This window comes from Brienomyrus brachyistius, chromosome 13, assembly GCF_023856365.1.
Source record: "Brienomyrus brachyistius isolate T26 chromosome 13, BBRACH_0.4, whole genome shotgun sequence".
NCBI classification, from domain to species: Eukaryota; Metazoa; Chordata; class Actinopteri; order Osteoglossiformes; family Mormyridae; genus Brienomyrus; species Brienomyrus brachyistius.
Genome location: NC_064545.1, coordinates 12266927 through 12287219, shown reverse-complemented (window position 1 = coordinate 12287219; position 20293 = coordinate 12266927). Strand labels below are relative to the sequence as shown.

The following is a 20293-nucleotide window of genomic DNA, read 5'->3' as shown; positions in this document are numbered from 1 at the left end:
ATCCTACCTCAGGGTAGGATGTAAGAAGTAAAGAGCTTCCTACACCCACTCTCAGCTTGGAGTAGGAGTTCATGTTTAAGAGAAATTAACATCACCATTTCATGACAGCCCGAGTGGACAAACGGCATTAATGGTGATATTTTGTAGTTCTTTAACATTGTTGCAATGTTTTGTAGTTCTCTGATTTTGCAATAATAATACAGTGGTACCTTGGTTTGCAAGCATAATTCGTTCTGGAAACGTGCTTGTAATCCAAAGCACTCGTATATTCGTATATCAAAGCGAATTTTCCCATAATAAATTATAGAATCTCAGATGATTCATTCCATAACCCAAAAATATCAATATAAAAATGATTAATACAAAATATAAAGTAAAAATATATTAAAAAAATTAACCTGCACTTTGCCACCTTTTCGATTTCACCTCGCTCGTTTATCAAGTTAGAATTTATTTTAAAAAAATGCTCTTTTTGCAAAACACTCGCAGACCAAGCTACTCGCAATCCAAGGTTTTACTGTAATAATAATTTTGATTTCTCCTTGTAGACGGGGCAATTACGCCATATCTTATATTTGTAACAAATAATATTCCATTTTTATCAGGCTGATCCCCGTTTATAAGCTTTTATAAGCAGTGTTTCCAACACATGCCTCCTTTCCTGGAATGTGTGTGCTGGACTTCGCCGTCTTCTGGCAGCTCCCGGTGAGTTAGGACAGCTTCGGAGCTAAATCTCCTAAATCCTGCTCGAGCTGGGAGTACGTTTCCTAAAATTGCGTCGCTTTGAGGCTTTTAGGCCACTTCGGAGCATTTTCCTACTCTGAGATGCTTTATAAATGCAGCCACTGAATCCTCCATGCCAATGGATCTTCACTTCACATTCACACGGGGGTGCTTGTCTATACAGGTCAGGACCCCCCCCCCCCCCACCCTCACTAAATAAATGAAATGCCCCAGGTGGAAATGGCTGCCTGGCTATCATCCATGTGAATCTTTGAAGTGAAAAGTATCTGAGGAGAGTCTCATTAAAATCAAACCACACCAGGCTCCAGAACCTAACGATGAAGAGATCAGACCAGTTGCTTGAGCATCTCGGGCCAGGAGGACAGATCCTCCACCTGTAACCCTGATTCCCTCCCCCTCACCCAGGAAGCTCTGTGCTTCTCTGGCTCCAGGACCCAGTTGCGTATTGGTTGTAGGATCAGAGTCACTGTCGTTGCCATGGAAATCACTTTATAAATAAAACAAGAATCCCGCATTCCAGGAAAGGTTTTTGATTTCAGAAGATGAATAGTAACGACAAATCCGTTTACCATCATTTTACTCTGTCCTACACATACTTAACTATGATTAGTGGTGCTACGGTGACCCCCCCCCCCCCCCCGAGTCTGCGCTCCCTTGGGTTAGGGTGACACTGTCCACAGTGTCTGCAGAGACTAAAGCATTTATCTTATTACCGGAAATCACCTGGAATTATTGTTCACAGCAAAAGCCCAGGGATGAGCAGTAAATCTCCATGTTTTAAAGAGGAGACAGAGAAGGCCTGGAAGGGCTGAGATTCCCAGGAGATAGATGTGGGAACAGTGTGATCCGGTGGGAGTGAGGCTCTCTGTCCGCACTTCAAAATAAACCATCAGCCCCTTACACGGGAACCCTAATGCAGATCATCAGGCAGCTGCCCAGAACCGTTCTCTCATGGTGGTGACACCGGTCAGAAGACCTCTTTCACTCGTTTTCCATTTTCAGAGACGCCAAATGATGGAGCTCATGTCTAAAGTGGATCTGAAGTGTTTGCTGCAGTTTCGAGCTCTGCCTGTCCACGGACATTACAGTCATCTCAGCAGATGACAGGATGTACCAGGAACTCACAATATGTGTTCATCTAGCTCTATTCTTTTTATTTTCTGTAAATGAATACTTTTCCCGTTATCAGGGTTTTTGCATTCTAGATGTAGTTTGTAGATGAGTTTGCAGCCTGCTCTTTTTATGTAGTCATCCCAACCCTCCGTCCTCATGGGAGGGTGCCCTCTTTCACGGGACTGACTGATTCCCGGCTCTGTAGACGCTGAAGGACCCGACTCTGGCTGCAAGGAAGGACTTTCAGAGGGAGGCGGAGCTTCTGACCAACCTGCAGCACGAGCACATTGTACGCTTCTACGGAGTCTGCGTTGACGGCGACCCACTCATCATGGTCTTTGAGTACATGAAGCATGGGACCTCAACAAGTTCCTCAGGTAACGACGTGGATCCAAGTGCAGGGCCCATTCCGGCCATACCAGAGTGTGGTTCCGGTCCGACAAGGGGGGCTTGCAGACTGCCTGTGTCCTGTTTGCTCTGGCAGACTGTGATACAGAAACCTAGCTAATAGGTCTCCCAGGAGGGGTAGCCCTCTACTAACCATGCCGGGTATACGTGACATTGGGAGTTTTTTCTTTCACATGGGTCATTAAATAAGATTAGCAGCCTTAAGGGGGGTGGGACAGGGGGGCTGGGAAACCTGTGGCGTTCCAAGATTTCTGTAGTTCAGTGGACAAAGCCGTTATTTCACAGAAGATGGTGAGACACTTCACACTTCCCAGCAGAGCGAGATGGCGTCAGAGAAGTGAGACGGTCCATTACAGCTCCATTAATCCCAGCGCAGATTAAGCTGTGAAATTGAATTAAGCAGCCAAAGCCCCCGCCACGTCTCACAAGGGAAGGGTGCTTGGCATCGGCCTGTCCGTGAGGCGTGACGTCAGCACCTCTCCCTTCCAGGACAAACAAAGACATGTCTGTGTATCAGGCACGGGGGGTCATTAGCGATTAGGACGCACCCACATCCTCCTGCCGCCCCAGAAGGGGGTCGGATTGGCTGGGTTTTTCGGATCATCTCCCACTTTGCTGTGACCCAGAGCGGGTTTGGGTGCTGGGAGGTTTGTCAGGCGTCCTCCCCTGGTAGAGAGGCTGTAGTCTCTGCTTGTACCAGGACATGCAGATATTTGTGCTAATATTGGGGGTTCATATTGGCCTTTGTTCCAATCCTGGTTATCAGGAAAATGCAGCCAGTCACGTGATACCTTTGCTAAAAGACGGAGAGATTATGGGGTTCTGACTGGCTCCTGGTTCAGTGGAAGGGGGGAAGCAGGTGGTCGCTCAAAAAGCAAAAGACCCCATCATACAGTACAGAACATGAGTGCAGATCCAAGAGCAGCAGCTTGGCACCTTGGTTCTTGTGGTTCACGGTGACCTTATTCGGGTTGGTTGGGGTGTGTGTTAAATCGATATTTGGGCTAGACTGTATTGCTGTGTCCTACAGGCTACCAATTTACAGATGGTACTTGCTTCTGCTGCTATGACTTCATTACTAGTAAGGCAAAGTGGAAATTCTGTGTTTAATTACCCACTTTTGGTCTTTAAGAGGATGGCGGTAGACTTGTCGGGTAATTATAAGGAATATTAATTTGAATTAATATTCTCCATAATTGCGTTTTTAGGTGCTAAGCTTGTAAAATAACAAATGGATCTTATATTAAAAAAAAAAAAAAACCTGAAAGTGCTCTATTTGTTAAAGTAAGCATTTCATATTAGGTAGCACCCGCATTAGCTAGGACACCACAGGGCATGGTAATACACAAATTTAAAATATCCTTTCAATGACCTTCAGAGCTTGATATGGATGCACTTGTGCTGTCTGTCCCACCTTCATTTCCAACACACTGACATGCATGAGTGCTTATGTCAGCTTGACAACCATCTATGAATGTGCCCAAATGAGAACTTTAAATGCAGTGTACCTCTTCTTCTAGTACAAAGGTTTTGTTCAGCAGACTGGTTCGAATTTTGACCTCATAGTCCAGGGAATGGATGTGACCACATGACCAGTAGCCCATGGCCTTGTGGGAAGGCCTGGAGGTAGCTACACTTTGTATCACGTCACAATGAAAACCGTGATATAGTCTCTTCACCCAGGTCGACGTGGTATGACAGGGAGCAGGAGCTGTGAATGCGGGAGGAATCATTGTGGTGTTTTACCTCCCTGCAGAGCCCATGGCCCCGATGCCTTGATCCTGGTGGACGGGCAGCCTCTGCCCACCAGCGGGGAGCTAGGCCTTTCGCAGATGCTGCACATCGCCACCCCAGATTGCCGCTGGCATGGTCTACCTTGCCTCCCAGCACTTCGTGCACCGTGACCTGGCCACCCGCAACTGCCTGGTGGGCAACGGCCTGCTGGTGAAGATCGGCGACTTCGGCATGTCCAGGGACATCTACAGCACCGACTACTACCGGGTGAGCTGGAAAACACACATGCTCACACACATAGGCACACTTGCCAGCCAGCTCAGCTCAGAGCTAATCGCCGATTCCAGACAGCTGGAGCAAGCTAGAATTTCAAAGTCGCCATCAAAGACGTCTTGGTTGTCTCGTCGACTCGCTGTGACGGGTCGTAATGGAGTCTCGGCTGTGATCAGCAGTTGCTTAGATCATGGCGTCTTCCAGGTCTGCAGCCTTGAGGCGTGAGGGCATTCAGCTGAACTCTGCAGGGTTAAATCAGATGATAGCATCGGTGACGCTGGCCTGTCAAATGTCCAATTATGCTACTAAAATTCATGCCTCAAACGCAGCCCCAAGCAATATCTAGTTGCTAAAAACGACTCTGGGAACATTCCAGAAAGTTCTGCTTTTGGTTCCATTTAGAGCACGGGTGTTTTGTCCCACATTTCCCTCGTTCAGCTGACGTTTTTGGGGGGGGGGGGGGGGGGGGGGCGGGTGATTGGCTGATTAAATAAGACAGCGGAGGATCCTGAAGCAAGCCGGCCATGTGTGTGGGCGTCTGGATTCCGCAAGACCAATGTGAGATTTGCCTAATGAGCCATTTAGGTGTGTGTTAATAAATAGGAAATAACACAGCCTGCACTGGAAACGGCAGCAGATATAGAGATAGAAGACCAGTACGGTTCCTGTGGGCAAGGCCTTTGTGCTGCCTGCTGCTGCTTAATGTTCCTTAGGGTTATGGAGCTATGCTGAATGTTGGATGTAGTTCATTGAAAGCTGAGAAGATGAGCTTAGCACCGTTGATACGAGCTCTTCAGACCCCAGAAGAGCTTTCAGCCTGATGACATGGCTGCCGCATTGAGCAGAGGTTACGGGGTTATGAAACGGTCACCGTGACCGGACCAAGAAGGGGAGAGGGACCTCTGAGGAGGACAGGAGGGAAAATGGTGCACACTGGCTGAAGCACGATAAGCATATGAGGGGTTTTTGGATGAAAGCATGCTTTTTTTTTTTTATAAAATGACCTGTCATCTATAGCTTTTCTGAATTAACCCACCATGCCTTAATGATACATCAAAATGCAAAGTGCTGTCCTGGCGCGAAAGGTAAATAAAAAGGCGGAAAGGAATTCCTTGAACCTAAATCGAAAGTAGCAGAACCCTCCTGGTTAATGTATAGTGTCTCTTGGTGACTATAATATATATAGGGGGCGGCATGGTAGTGCAGTGGTTAGCACTGGGGGGGCGGCATGGTGGTGCAGTGGTTAGCACTGTTGCCTCACACCTCTGGGACTCAGGTTCGAGTCTCCGCCTGGGTCACATGTGTGTGGAGTTTACATGTTCCCCCCATATCGTGCCCTTGTGCCCATTGCTTCCAGGATAGACTCCGGACCCCCCCCCCCCCCCCCCCCCCACCCGACCCATTAGGATAAGCGGTTTGGAAAATGGATGGATGGATGGATATTACAGCATGTTCTGACTTTGTTAATGTCCATCCCTCATACAAGTAGAATTAGTTTTAAAAGATATAATCTAAGAAGTGACTGTGACCGTAATGGCCATTGATGTCCCGCCTTTTATTTACACTCTCCGTTACCATTGGTAACCACGCATGTCGTGTCAACTGTGTGCTGCTATGGTAACAGAGAAAATGTGCCAAGCTCACTTCCTCAATGCTGGCTTTACGTGACAAAATAATAAATAAGTTCAAGCATACGTCGACCCCCATAGCAGATGCACGGATTGAGCAGTGAATCTGCAACTCGCTGAGTGGAACTCAATGCCACGTCGACAGGGAGAAGAATTGCCAGGCAAAGGTGCGAGTGAAAGAACCATCTGTAGCCAAAGACACAGCAAGGCCAGGGAGGAAATGGACTAGTCATGAGGACGTACAGCGTCAGTATTTTTCAAGAGGATGAAAGTTGTCCACAGCCAGAGTAGAGTATAAAAAGCATTTTATTTTGTTTGATAAATCCTGAATAATTTACATCTACCGAAATATGAAAGATTAATGCTGCTTTGGCTTTCAATCAGTCATCACATTTTTGGGGCTAAATGACTGTATTGAGGTCACATTTGTGTTTGTGAATCCGCATTGCAGTCATATGAATATCGGTATATCTAAAGCTATGTGGTGCAGTTACATTTATATTTCATATGCAGCATTGATGTCATGATTAATTCCTGGACTCTTGCCTCCAATAAGGGGTCTAGTCAGCTAGCTGAGGTGATTGAAGCTCTACCGCTACCTTGAGGTTCCATCCCGTGAGCTTTTAGTCACATCGCATTGTGCTTCACATGTAATTAGCTGGTGTCTGTTATGAATCACTGGAGATACAGGGCTGCTGTTGCCGTCTGTGTTCTACAGGACAATTAGTCTGGCTTTTGCTGGCTTAGATGTCAGTTTGCACGCATGTGTATCTCCTGTTATTAAGGCTGGTACTTTTTTTGCTTGTTGAAAGCACACAGAAGCAGCCCTGTAGGCATGTATTATGTTTATATTCTCGCCATGGCAACTGAGCTGGGCAAGCCTCAGGGGCACTAGTCCTTCATCATCACCGCAGAGCACGGCCGCGGACAGGCTATGACAGACCGGGGTGGGCGGGTCCCTATCTGGGACACCCATTATCTAGCTCTACTGATTACCTGGCATTCCTGATTATGTTAGCTATGGGGGTGGTTGGTATACTCCAGGATTCCATCAGTCCATTAAAATAGCGGTTCTCAAACAAGTCCTCTGGGATTTGGGATAGAGCAACAATGTGGACTGTCTGGGGTTCCAAGGACTGGTTTTAGAAATACCACAATCAAACCTTCATATTTTCACCCAGAAATCCAGTACTGAATACCAGCTTTATTAACAAGGCCATCCCTACAGGTCTCTTTGTAGACGATCCAGTCATTTCCGTGAGGTCATTGTAAATATTTGAATGAATTATCTCATATTGACAATGTTTTCGATAAGAAATTGAGCTTAAATGTATATTTAAAAAACCAGCAGGTGAGATTTAATTATCATATTAATTGAATTAACCTTCAGTTGACTTGGATCTCATTTGTAATTTTTATGTGCAGCAGCACAAAAAAATATATGTGCAAACTTACAGTCAATGCAAATATCATATGTAAATATACATTACAAAGCAATCTATTTCACAGGACATCTGCAAGTGGGTCTCCGATGCGATACGATGCGATATGATAATAGCAATAATATAATATATGGCTAGTCAGAATAGAATATTATTCAAGATAACAACACAATACAATAAAAAATAAAGAATGAAAGTATAAAGACAGAAAATTATAAAAATATGTAAGGAGGTAACTAAAGTGGGGGTGTGCAAATAATTAAGAACTGAGTCCAAGAGTGATGGGATAAGCAGCAAGAGACCAGTGCTCCCAGTACAATCAGCAATGTACTACCAGATGCTTTTGTTCAAACTGAGGTTCGGAAAGTAAAGATCGGAGAGCTGGGGCAGCCAATCTCTTCTGCAGCTGGGGTTAAGGGCCTTACTCAGAGGCCCGCTTTTGAACCAATGAGGATCCAGTCATGAGGAGTCCTTAGCCACAGAGCCACACAGCACTATGCTGGGCATAGATCCACGTTGCAGCAGCATTTAGTATGACTGTGTTTAAACCTCTTTGTTGTCTGATGCTCTTCTCTGAGCACACATTGTGTCCCAATAATTAAGAAGGAGGCCATGATGGTGGGAGACATTTGTCGGCGGTCCTGGAACAGCGTAAAACATACTGAATGATGGCGCTGTCAGACCTCCTGCATACATGGATGCCTGCCATGTCCAACATCTCTCTGCCGCTCCTGGCGATGCAGTCCTACAAGAGCTTGGTAGGGTCCAAAACAAGTGGTAGCATACTATGAATGGGCAGGAAAAATCTCTTTTGTATTCTATCGTCTTCAAAACTCCTGCTGTCTTTGCATATTACTAAATAAATTAAACTGAAATAATACCAGGGCTTTGATTTGAACGGCATGGCGGCGCCTTGATGTTGTTAGACCCAGAGGTTCTGGCAGTGGTGTGATGGGAATTCTTCCACAAGCAGCTGGCGCCTTCGTTGGCTTTGAGTGCATTGAAGGAAACACCAGCTGCCTGCCAGCCTGTCCGTCGTCCCCGAGGAAATCACAACGCACCGATGGAGGCCGCAGAGTGGTCGAGGTGCCCTGATCAGCTGACGCAAGATGCAGGCAGTTTGGAGGGGGGGGGGGTTTATTTTGTCAGCTTGGGTGTGATCGGCTGCATAGTGGAGATCGCAGTCGAGTTTAAGAAAATTGAATGTTGGCCCCCAAATAGTGAAGCTGTGTTATTCAAAGGTTGTGTTATAAACTACGTGGCAAACCGTTTTAAGAGAACGTGAGAACGTTCACATTAGCATCAACGTCCACATCAGCAACAAGATCAGAAACAAACCACAATAGCGTAAAAGTCCACGCTGTTAGCTTCAGAATCAACATCAACATCTGTATCTGCAAGAAGATAATCACCTCATCTTTTTGTTATGCTAAAAATGCCTTCCAGTGTGGGCCAGGCCGCATGCTGACTGAACTCTCTTACTTTGTCCGTGCATCTCTTGTCTCCAGACAATAGCGGCTAGAATGAAGGCAAAGCATTAACTGGGAAAATGGGGATCATTTCCAGTCTTATTTTGCACATTTTCTCATTTATTTTCACCTTATCCAGCTAATTGTACTGGCTTGGCACAATCTCACATTAGCGTGGCCTTTGCTAAGGGCCCCCCCATCTCTGCAGTAAGGGCTATGGCTAATGTAACCGCATTCGCAGCCAGGGTGTGTGGGCAGCGGCGCACTGCCAGGGAAAAAAACACCTCATTTAGATTAATATATGTTTCTCAAGTTGGTTTTATCTATCACGAGCACTGACGCAGCTGCCGTCATGCACAAAGCCGGCCCGAGTGAGGCCAGGCTGCACGGCTCCATGCTGAAGCGTACCACATTGTTATCACCGCTGCTTGGATACCGTACGTTTGTTTGCAGGATCCGGTTGGCTTTGGCACCGGCTGTCAGTCGGGGAAGAAAGCGAAACTGATGGACAGGACTCTGTTGTCAAGCCTTTCCTCGTCCCTTTTTGTCTCTCTGGCCTTATCTCCACGCTGAGCATCGCGGCGGACGGCTCGTTTCCGCGGCTTCTGCTAAACGTCAGCAAGCCAGTCAGTCCACCGCTGTCTGCTGAGGGAGGAGGTGGGCAGGCGCCCCACCTGAAAAGAAAACCCAGACATTGGAGGGGGAGGGGGGCAAAGGGCTTTGAACCTAATCTCCTGTAAGGGCAAGCCGCCGCTTCGATGTTGCCGTGGCAGCAGAATGCATCCCATTACAGGGCCCACGAGACGAGACCGCGGGGAACGCGGTGGGCTGAAAATATCACGCCCGAAACAATGTAGCACGTGCAATAATCAGTCCCAGGTCGAGCGGCTTTGGAAATGGAGCGGCAGGCCCCGCTAGTCACAGCGCCAGTGGAATGGCTCTCCAGAGGAGCGGCTGCCGTGTACATCAATATTACACTGTGTTTAATGTAGAGGCAGGTACACAGAGCTGAGGCCCAGCTGAAATATGAAGGGGCTGGCGGCGATGCACTGTGGCATGCGATGTGGATCTGGGCCATGCTGCGTGTTTCCCTGCGCTGTGCCGTGTCCGCCAGCTGTGCAACGCAGTCTAAATAATAATCTAAAGCTAAGAAATCGTAACTATATCTCATCAGTGCCACTATAGTATGTTGTGGCTTAGTGGCTATCAGTGTATTCATCAGCTACTTCACAAATAAAGGAAAAGGAAAATCATTCTCATAAGAGTAGCCAGGCCTGACTGAATATGCTATTATATTTTTACCTTCTTATTCCACAGCTGTACTCACACCGACAGTGTAAAATTGATACCCATAGTAGGCAAAATCAAAAATACATCTGGTCATTGTAAAACTGAAGTCATTCAATACAAAACAATAATTAGCAACATAGTGAGTGTTTTTACAACTAAGTAATACAAAAGACGTTTGGATAACACATGGTGAAATTAAAAATAATCATGTTGCCAGTGCAATCATGCACCAGTTAGTGACAGGGAAATATTCTGAGAAATGCACTGGTAGGAAATTTTATTGTTGTGCGAACACCATAGAATGTACTTACAGTAAACAAACCTAGATGGTATAGCCTACTATACACCAAGCCTATATGGTCAAAATGATGATACAAAGTACAGTATAGCACAAAAGAGTGACACGCTTGTTTATTATCATATGTCAAGTATTTTATCCTGTGTATGTGTGTGTGTGTGTGCACCAGCATCACCCCAAACACGTGAGTAATAGAGTGATAGCATGTCGTTATACTGCACTTAATCTTATGTTTTTGGAAGACTACTTGTTTATGTGTGATCATTAGTTAGTCATATTTAGGTTGACCAGATAATCTATGTCATGGAGGACAGATGGAGCTAGGACAGGGTTTCTGAACTAAGGACCTGGATTTCATTTAATTCACTTCAGTTCTCGCTGTATGCTGATTGGTCAGGCTCCTATCGTGAGTGTCACTGTTAATGTGAAACAGCTGGATAAGTATTTTAATCAAGGAAACCAGTCAAAGCATAAGAACCGAATGATTTTTCCAACCACAGAAGCCTTTCAGTTTTAAAATAATAGCTGGAAGTTTCTTCCCTGGGTTATATGGTCACACTATTCATGTTTTTTTTTTTTTCTTCTGCGAATTCTAAGAGGCACCTGTGGTACACACACAGCTTAACCTTCCAGAATGTTCCTGAACGTTTCGAATGTTTGGAAACTAAGGGCTTGTCCAGGGCTGGAGTATGGCTGGAGGAGAAGACAGGTGGGAGATGGAGGTGGGGCATCATTCAGCTTCTCAAGGCCTCTGAGAGCCGAGCAGCAGGTGAGAGGCCTGCCGCCACCTCCTTTTAGAGGCCTGCACATGCCTTCTTTCTGAGGCCTGCCCATGCCTCCTTTTAGAGGCCTGTCCATGTCTTCTTTGAAAGACCTGTCCGCGTCTCCTTTGAGAGACCTGCCCCGCGCCTCCTTTGAGAGACCTACCCGCGCCTCCTTTAAGAGGCCTCTGAGAGCTGGGCCGCAGGTGAGAGGGCCTGCCCGCACCTCCTTTGAGAGGCCTCTTAGGGCAGGAGGCAGCCTCTGTAAGGGGCTCTCATACTCCAGCAGGCTGATGCACTGTGTATAATGCGCATATCTGCTGCTACAGACGCTTTGAGGATTTGCCCTTGAATATTCATCCTATGTGTTATTTACCGGGTGGCTTCTATTTCTCCTTCCAGGTGGGTGTGTGTTGCGCTGGCTGCTCCCACACGTTAGCTTTCACAGGCCACGGCGAACGTGCCCCTCTTATGTAAAAGCTGAATGCATTTTTAACAAGAAGATGCGTACACAGAGGCAGGAACTCAGGAGGCTTGAGAAACCTTACTGGACACAATATTACCAGTCATTAATGCCAATTAGAAGGAATAAAGCTGGCAAGGCTACGCAGTTGTGAATATACTCAATCTTCTTTAACAAAGCGATTCAGTGTGGTTACATCCCATTGGGTTTATAGATCTACCTTAAGCTGTAAGGTGTGCTTTCCTTGTAAAATAGTGCTTAACCTGTTGAACTGGGCTCCTTACATAGCGTGGTGGTAAACAGAGCGATCCATGGCTTTCAGGATCCACGTCCATGGAAGGAATACGATATTTCCTTCTTCGTATTTACTGATTCAGCCTCTAGCCTGACCCTTGTAACGTTTGGTATTAATGAGCTCTGTAATTACTATGGAGACACCACTTAGAGCCCAGAGCACACAGCGGCCCATTGAAACTTCATCCTTGCTGTGCCGCCATGGAAGTGATTAATGCTGCGCGACTCGACGGGAATAGGAAATACATTTTAACGCGACGCGGTGTAATGGAAGCTGAGTACTGTCATGATTTATGTGTTATTGTTTAATCAATTAATGTATGGCTGGGACGGCTGGGACTGCGAGTGTGTTTAAATCTCCGCGTGATCGCAGTTATCTGCTTTGTCTCCCCGTGTCTTGGCAGCCATGAGCTCTTCCGCTGGGATCCTCCTCAAATGAAGGCTGCAGCTCCTTTATGCCGAATCTTAAATGAGCACAGGCCATATGGAAGACAGTAGACGTTGATATTTACAAATCATGTTGCTCAAATGTCGCTTTCACCCAAAACAGATTAAATTATACGCTGGTTTCAGTTTCAGCCGGCAGTACTGATGGGAGCCCAGCTGATGGTCTCTGAAAACAGGATTCTAACCCGTAACCTTCCCAGTGCACAGTTTTGTTTTCGCTGGTGCCAATAACCCCCCCACAATGAGGTCTCCGCGTGTTTGCTCGTGACTCTCTCTCCTGACGTCACCCCCTCTATGACAGGTGGGCGGACACACCATGCTGCCAATCCGCTGGATGCCCCCGGAGAGCATCATGTACAGGAAGTTCACCACGGAGAGCGACGTGTGGAGCTTCGGCGTCATCCTCTGGGAGATCTTCACCTACGGGAAGCAGCCGTGGTTCCAGCTGGCAAACAACGAGGTACGGTGCCCCCTGTCTGCCGCCTGGCCAGCAAGGAGAAGCTTCACTCTTCTCATTATGTTTGCTTTCACTTTAATTTGCGCATCTCTAAGGTCAGGTTACGTCCATAAGTCCATCCCACGCAGGATATGGTGCAGGAGCACCCTGGATGGGACCCCCACTATTTTTGAATAAATTACCCAGTGGCACGGTGGATTTTGTATGTTCTCCCCCATCATGTGGGTGTTTGACTGTATGTGTGTGTGACTTTGTGTAGATTAGCTTTGTATTACTTTGTGGAGACCAAATGTCCCCCATAATGTAACAAAACACCTGTTATTTTTAGCATTTTTTGGGTTGCTTCAAAAATCTGTGAATGCAGTCAAAGTAGTAAAAATGTATTTTGTTTGGTTACTTATGGTTAAGGTTAGGGCTGGGTAGAGGTTAAGGCTGTCATTGTTGGGATTAGGATTTTGCCATTAAAAATTAATATTACAAGTCTGTGTGTATGTGTGTGTGGAGGGGAGGGGGTTGGATTTTCATAGATCACATTTGGGGACCATATTGTCCCCAAAGTGCGATTTTAAACCTGAAACTTCCTTACTTTTGGGGACACTTCTTCAGGGTCCCATTTGAATAACCTCAATTTTATAAAAACCTGTGAATGCTACCAAAAAGGTAAAAATGCCAAAAGACTTGTACAGCAAAACCTCGGATTGCGAGCATAATTCATTTCGGAAACCTGCTTGTAATTCAAAGCACTCGTATATCAAAGTGAATTTTCCCATTAACAATAATGGAAACTCAGATGATTCGTTCCACAACCCAAAAATATTTATATAAAAATGATTAATACAAAATATTATGTAAAAATACATAAAACAAATTAACCTGCACTTTGCCTTTGAAGAGAATCACAGATGGTGTGAGGGAGACGAGAAGGAGGAGAAGAGGAGGGTTATTTTGTAGGACAACTTTCACTATAACTATGGGAATCACTATCTGTTGGTTCATTGGAATATTTTTTGTTTTTGTGCAACATTAACAAGGAACCTATACAATGACAGCTGCTTTTGCCTCCTTTTTGATTTTGCGGAAATCTGGCATTGCATTGTCGTTAAACAGATTCATCGCTCGCACTGCTACACCCTTATTCTGTTAGGGCTTTTCTACTAAATTTTGACTATGCGAGTGAGGCACGCTGACTGACACCGAGCATGGGAAATGATTACCCACAATCCCACAGCGAGAGAGAGAAGAACCTTCGGCTGAGTTGTGATCACGTAACGCTAGGCAGGCTAGGTCGTTTATCAAGTTGGAATTGCATAATGAAGAACCTTCCATTAATGTTTCTGGTGATACTGAAGACATGTCAGAAGCACCACCACCACCACCATGCCGCCCCGTCTTCAGTATCATCAGAAACAAAAATGGAGGGTTTATTTATTTATTAAGCAATTCCAGCATAAATGTGTCATTTGCTTCAAGATCCAATGGAAGGTGTTATGTTGCTTTAAGCATTTTTAGGCCCGACAGCCTTTGTTATCCATTCATTAATATCTGAGATCTTCACTCCCTCCGAGTGGAAGATGGCAGAGTTTCATTACGTCTGAAATCACCTGGATGTTGTTGGGGAATAAGCAGCTGAATTATCAGATGTACATTAAGTTTCAGTGCCTCTACAGTTTAATAATTGATATGTGGCAATGAGACACTGTGTGCCGGGGGGATGCATATGGCCCCCCAGCTCTCCATGCCTCCATTGGTGGCCCACTCTCAGTTCTGCCCCGCCATTGGCTTATTGGTTGGAATGGGATTTTGTGCTGGTCATTACCCAGCTGCTTCCTGACGGCTGAGTTTATTATGTGCTCAACTGGTCCAGGAAACGCAGACCACCCCCCCCCACCTTGTGCGCTGAAACTACACTTCGTAGACAGTGGCCAGTGGGAGCACTGTGTGGGAGCCAATGCGTTTGGGGTGCTGCGCTTTATACAAATGCAATACTGTGAGCCCCACCCCATCCATCTGCTGCATGGGAGTGTCCCTCTGTGTCGAGCTAGTATCCATCCCCACACTTCTGAGGTAGGCCAGGCAAGCCCCTGTCAGCTGGCTATTGGTGAATATTCCATTCCATTTTAGCCAGTGGGTCCTCCCTGTAGACGAATAGGTTGCAGTTTTATGAGACCAGGCCTTAGAACGCAACTCTGCCAGCCAGAGACTTTCCAAAGCAATGTTCTCTTTTCCTGCTGACTGTATGATCCCAGCATGTCTCATTTTTCTGTCCTGACAGATGATATGAAACTCTTAATAACCCGAATGGCCTCTGCCTGATGTGATGTGGTCTTGCGGTCGTTTGTCTCAGACGGACTATTCCGTACGTTGTTAAAGTTACAGACGTGCCTTCTCCATTCTCCTTTGTTCTGAATGAAAATATTCTTTTATTATATGAATCAGTTCAGTGGTTCAGGTTTCAGTCATACTCTGTGTTGAATGTATATTGCTGTTTTAGCATTCCTTCTAGGGCTGCCAGCACCTCTGAAGGCCCACGGTTCTGTGTGTGCGTTTGGAGCTCCCGCTCCGTGCTCTGCGTGCTCCCCACCATGCCCTCTGTACTTGCAGGGATCAGGCCCAGATCACCTCTCGCTGGATAAGCGATAAGCAGCTTTATAAGCAGGATGGGTCGTGTTTCGTCTGAAATCACAACAAAGAAGTTCACTTCAGAGCTATCGTGTCTTTCTGCTTTGGGCAAACAAGATAAATACTGCGCAAAAGTCTCAGGCCGCCCAAGAAAATTGTGATGTTGCTGTAAAACTATGCTTTTATGTCTCAAATCTTTTATCTTGTCCGTCAAATCTCCTACATCCATGGATTTTCTGACTAGCATAGCATATTTGGGTAATCAAAAACCAATCAAGTTATTTAACTAATTCGGAATGCTAGTGGTGCAACTGTATAATTTAAAAATACACAGAGTTTCTGGGGTGTCCCTGAAGAGAGGTTTGGGAACTGAAGTGGTGTTTATCTAGCCATCCAACAAGATATCGGTAACTTTTTGGCGAATGGAAGAAATTTTTCTTACTTTCATTTTGTTACTGTTCGTCTGCATGTATTCTAAAGTTAAATTGTTTTACTCCTGAGCCCAGATAAATAGCTGTAAGCATCTTCTTTGTTGGCCTGTGGCTTTCCCACAGCGCTGTATGTATACAGCTACACAGCGAAGCCTGACTCATCGCATGACCAGCGCCTTCTCACCTCTGCTCTGTGTCTCCCCCTCAGGTCATCGAGTGCATCACGCAGGGCCGCGTCCTGGAGAGACCCCGCCTCTGTCCAAAGGAGGTATACGACGTCATGCTGGGCTGCTGGCAGAGGGAGCCGCAGCAGCGACTGAACATCAAGGACATCCAGAAGATCCTCTACGCCTTGGGGAAGGCCACGCCAGTCTACCTGGACATCCTAGGCTAGCAGTGCCTGGGCCACCCACTCGTCCACCTGCCCGTCTCTGGCAGACAGGCCAGCACTACCCAGGAATAACCAAACAACACATACCTTAGTGCTCTGCTGTCACACGCCCGACATGGGGATGGACCTAAGTGCCTGCTACTCCTTTCCACACACTGGATAATGGTCTTAAAGAAAGACAAAAAAAGCACTTTTACATTTTGTTTACGTGCATATAAAAATGTACAGTTATACTGTATGAAGATTGAAATCCTTTTTTCTTAAAAATGGCCTCCAAAATGAACAAAACAAATATAAAAAAGCACCGAAAAACTGGGGAAAAAAAAGAAAACCAATAATTTTGCATTTGGTACAACAACTTAACAAGATTAAATACCTGGGTGTTTTTTTTTCCATTTGTTTTCATATCCTGTCCAAATAGATATATACTTTTTTTGTTTTTTATTTTTAATACGTTGTGGTTGTCTGCAGTGTCGATCACAAAGAGTACGGCGCTTTTTGCAGATGACTTAATCACGTTATTGAGTGGGACCAGTGGCAGGGACTTACTGAAGAAAGCCTTACTGCACTCTGATTGGCTGGATTGTGACTCTGATGCTGGAGATGCATCTTGGGGGATTTTATTTTTCTGAAAATAATAATAATAATAAAAAAAAAAATCTGCGTATTGGAGAACTGGAGAACCCTTTACCAAGAAGGACCCAACAATCAATACAAACAACCTAATTTAATAATTTAAATGTATATACTGTAAATTCTGTGTCACAAATTATGTTAACTTATTTCTTTTCCTGTTTAGGTTATTTAGTTTGTTGTGATGTTATGGTGAGTTAATCCTAGAATTGTTTTTTTTCCTTTTTTAGTTTCTCGACTTTTTAACATGATCATAGAATGTATGTTTCCTTCTTTTTAATCGAGCAAGGACACCAAACGTCTCATCGTCTGTAATCCTAACGGAAAAGAGTATGAACTGAGGTTGGAGAGCTGCTGAGGCGTGTCACAGAGACGCTGGTGTTTTCGAGGTCCTTTTGCTTTTTTCTCGCCGATGTGGAGTCGGTGGGAGGCGCTTCTCTTCACTGTGTTACCCTCGGAGAGGGTAACTCTGGTGCAAGAGGCCTCTGGCCTTTCAGACTCACGGAGGAAGACGTGTATCTGAGCATGTCAACAGGACTGTCGAAGGCATCCCAGGACTTAACCCTGACTGTCCGTCGCATTTAGAGGAAGCTCATTCGGATGTCACGTGGTAGTACACAGTCCATGTTCCCCACGTTCTGCATTCCACAGTGGTCTGTGTGTCATTGTCACCCATCATCAGTGTTTGCCTGGGAGGTGTTGTGATGGTGTAAATAGCCCTCAGTCCACATCCAGACTCAGCAACCGGATTTCTAAATATTATGCGGCACGGTTGCGGCCTTTGCATTGGGTTCCTTTTTTTGTGAAATGCAAATTTGCGTTAATACAGGTTTTAAATGAATGGTTATTATAATTATTGATTTCTTATTATTAGCGTAAGCAGAGTATCACCTGGTTTCATCCTGCCAAAAATAGCACGCTTTCTCTAGCCTTTCTACAAGACGTGCTTCAGAGAGTGTAAACATGAGCCGTATATGCGGTCTCACTCACCTGCAAAAACCGGGCAGGCTAAAGCCGACAGAGCGCTGCCCTTTAGGTCCCCTCTGTAAGCGTACATCGCAGTAGTATATTTACTAATTGTCACTGACCATTAATTTAAATGAACAAAAATCACTTTGGATTTTCAGATGAGGCCAGACCTGACATCACCATGCAGTCTCAGTAAACGGTGCGGGTGACCTGTGTTTAATAGGCGCTTGGCTTGCTGTGACTCTTGTTGAGACTCCTCTCATGCAGCTATGCCTCACGGCTGTGCCTGTGAGCTCGACACTGTGGATCTGAGTTCCTGCAGTGACTGTGTCTGTTCCTGTTCCTGCCAGGCCTCAGAAAGGCCCACAGCATGCAACCAGATCATGTTTTAGCCTTTCACCCCCCCCATCAGTATATTATAAATAAAGAGTGCCCCCGCTCCTTATGAGGATAGTCGGCGGATTCGGGTATCTGCGGGCCCTCTCCACCATGTGCAGGATCTTCTAGCCCTACTTCTAAGGGGGAATCAGAGCTGTGGTCCAGGACGACGGGGAGGGAAATGTTCGTGTGAGATAATCTGCTTCTGCCTTTCATATCCCGGCATCCTGTCTCCGCGGTTTCATTCACGGCTCTACTCTTTAGGTCTGTTAACGCTTAGCCTCTTCCCCCCCACCCCCACTGCTGTGGCCCGACTCTCTACAGTATATACATGGGATGCAGGCTGCGGTGGATGTAAGAACGGCTGCAGATCAGTGTACCAGTTCATCAGCAGTATTTGCGTTTCAAACGGTTATTTTTTTTTTTTTTTGTGACACGTTGCTGACATTTGTAATTGGCCAGTAATCTGAGACTTTCTTTTACATGCTTTGATATCAGTAATGTATACCATCTGGATGGATTTGAGGGCACGGATGCTATGTTTTATTCGATTATATATGTGACCACTTGTTAATTTGGACTGAGCTCATGCTGGGTTGCAGCTAGTGAGGGCCTGTGTGGGCTCGTCCCATTCGTGGGCCCTGCGTTCGCGGAGCCGCCACATTTCCTCTATAGCTCTATTGTGCTCCCAGCACTCAAGGCTTGAGTTTATGGTGTGACGGCTCTGCATGCCCAGGAAGTGGCAGCCAGTGGGCCCTCTTTGGCTCTCTTTCCTGGCTGAGGCTTGGAGGAGGAAGCAGGGGCACCTGTGGCGTGAAGACAGGGGCAGAGTGAGAAGCAGCGCCCCCGTGTGTCGGAATCTTGATCTGCATGCACACATACATCACAGAGCAGGGGAACTTAATAGATCTCTTTGTATCTCCTTCTGTGGGATTTGCTTAATATTATTTTCATGGACTCTATTATGGATATTGTGTTATGATAATGGTATTCCCACCCCAATCCGCAAACCACACAAAAGCATTTTCTGCTGTGAATTTTTATGGAAAAGTTAATTTAGTGGAACAGTATTTTACCCAATAGCATTGTAGCCTCACACCTCCAGGCTTGGGTGTTCCCACCCCCAGGCTCCCCCTGTTTGAGTAGGATTTCTACATTGGATAAGCATTAAGGAAGATGAATGGTTGTGGCTGGAATTCTTTTTTCCTCTTTCTGAGAGGTGATGGCGTCTGGGGTGAGATACCTGGTAGCGTGTTTCGAACAATGGCCAGACTTCGAATCTGTGACTTACATGTTTCCTCGCCGATGCTATGCCCTTTTACTCCCAAGAGAACGGCCTTTACTGGGGTAATTCTGCTACCTGTACTTACTGTTTAAGCTCATCTGCAAAGAAAATCAATAAATTAATTGCGTCTGAGGGAGAATCGTCGGCTTCTGGGCGGCGTAATCAAAACAAAGTGAGTGTGACAAGATGGTGGCTCAGAACCAGCCCCCCCCCCCCCCCCCCCCCCCCAAAAAAAAAGGTCGCAGCGAGTCTAATGACTTCACCTTGCTGAAATGGGTGGAAATTATGGGTGAAATGAGTTTTCCGATCTTTAGATACCCTCTGAATATGATGGCCCATCTCCGCTAATCCCCCAAGGTCAAATGGTCTCTGATGAAGGTCGCAGGTCTGTGGGTCGCAGCTCGAAAGCACTGGCCTCTGACGGATTGCGAGATGCCAGCCCCGGGCCCCCTCTCCTTCCAGGCGCAATCGCTCCTGCAATATGATGGAGGGTTTAAGGCTTTAATTGCAGTAAGAAGGGGCCTGGGGGGGGGGGGCCTCGGACCAGAAGGCAGCAGCTGAGCCAAGTTCTTTTGCGCCTGGGGCCCGACCTCTCTGGGTCTGCCTCCCTGTGATCCGATTTTTACATTTCAAACTGGCAGAAAAACTCTGACTGCTCTCCTTCAGAACATGATTATATCCACGAGTAGCTTGGGGGAAACAACCTTTTTGGATGAATGGTAATACACCACAGCTATCTCCCCCCCCCATGTCATATATTATGTAA

The 20293-nt window shown here is 46.1% G+C and overlaps 1 protein-coding gene across 1 annotated transcript in view; it reads left to right on the top strand.

Annotated features, from left to right (window-relative positions):
* ntrk3a (neurotrophic tyrosine kinase, receptor, type 3a) overlaps positions 1-19736 on the top strand; it is a 152947-nt gene extending 133211 nt beyond the window's left edge. The window contains 6 exon segments of the mRNA XM_048973025.1: positions 2063-2210; positions 2213-2234; positions 4022-4115; positions 4117-4266; positions 12666-12824; positions 16080-19736. Of these exon segments, the coding sequence (XP_048828982.1) occupies positions 2063-2210; positions 2213-2234; positions 4022-4115; positions 4117-4266; positions 12666-12824; positions 16080-16265 (759 nt within the window). The 3' untranslated portion in view covers positions 16266-19736.
* Positions 19737-20293: the final 557 nt, after the last annotated feature.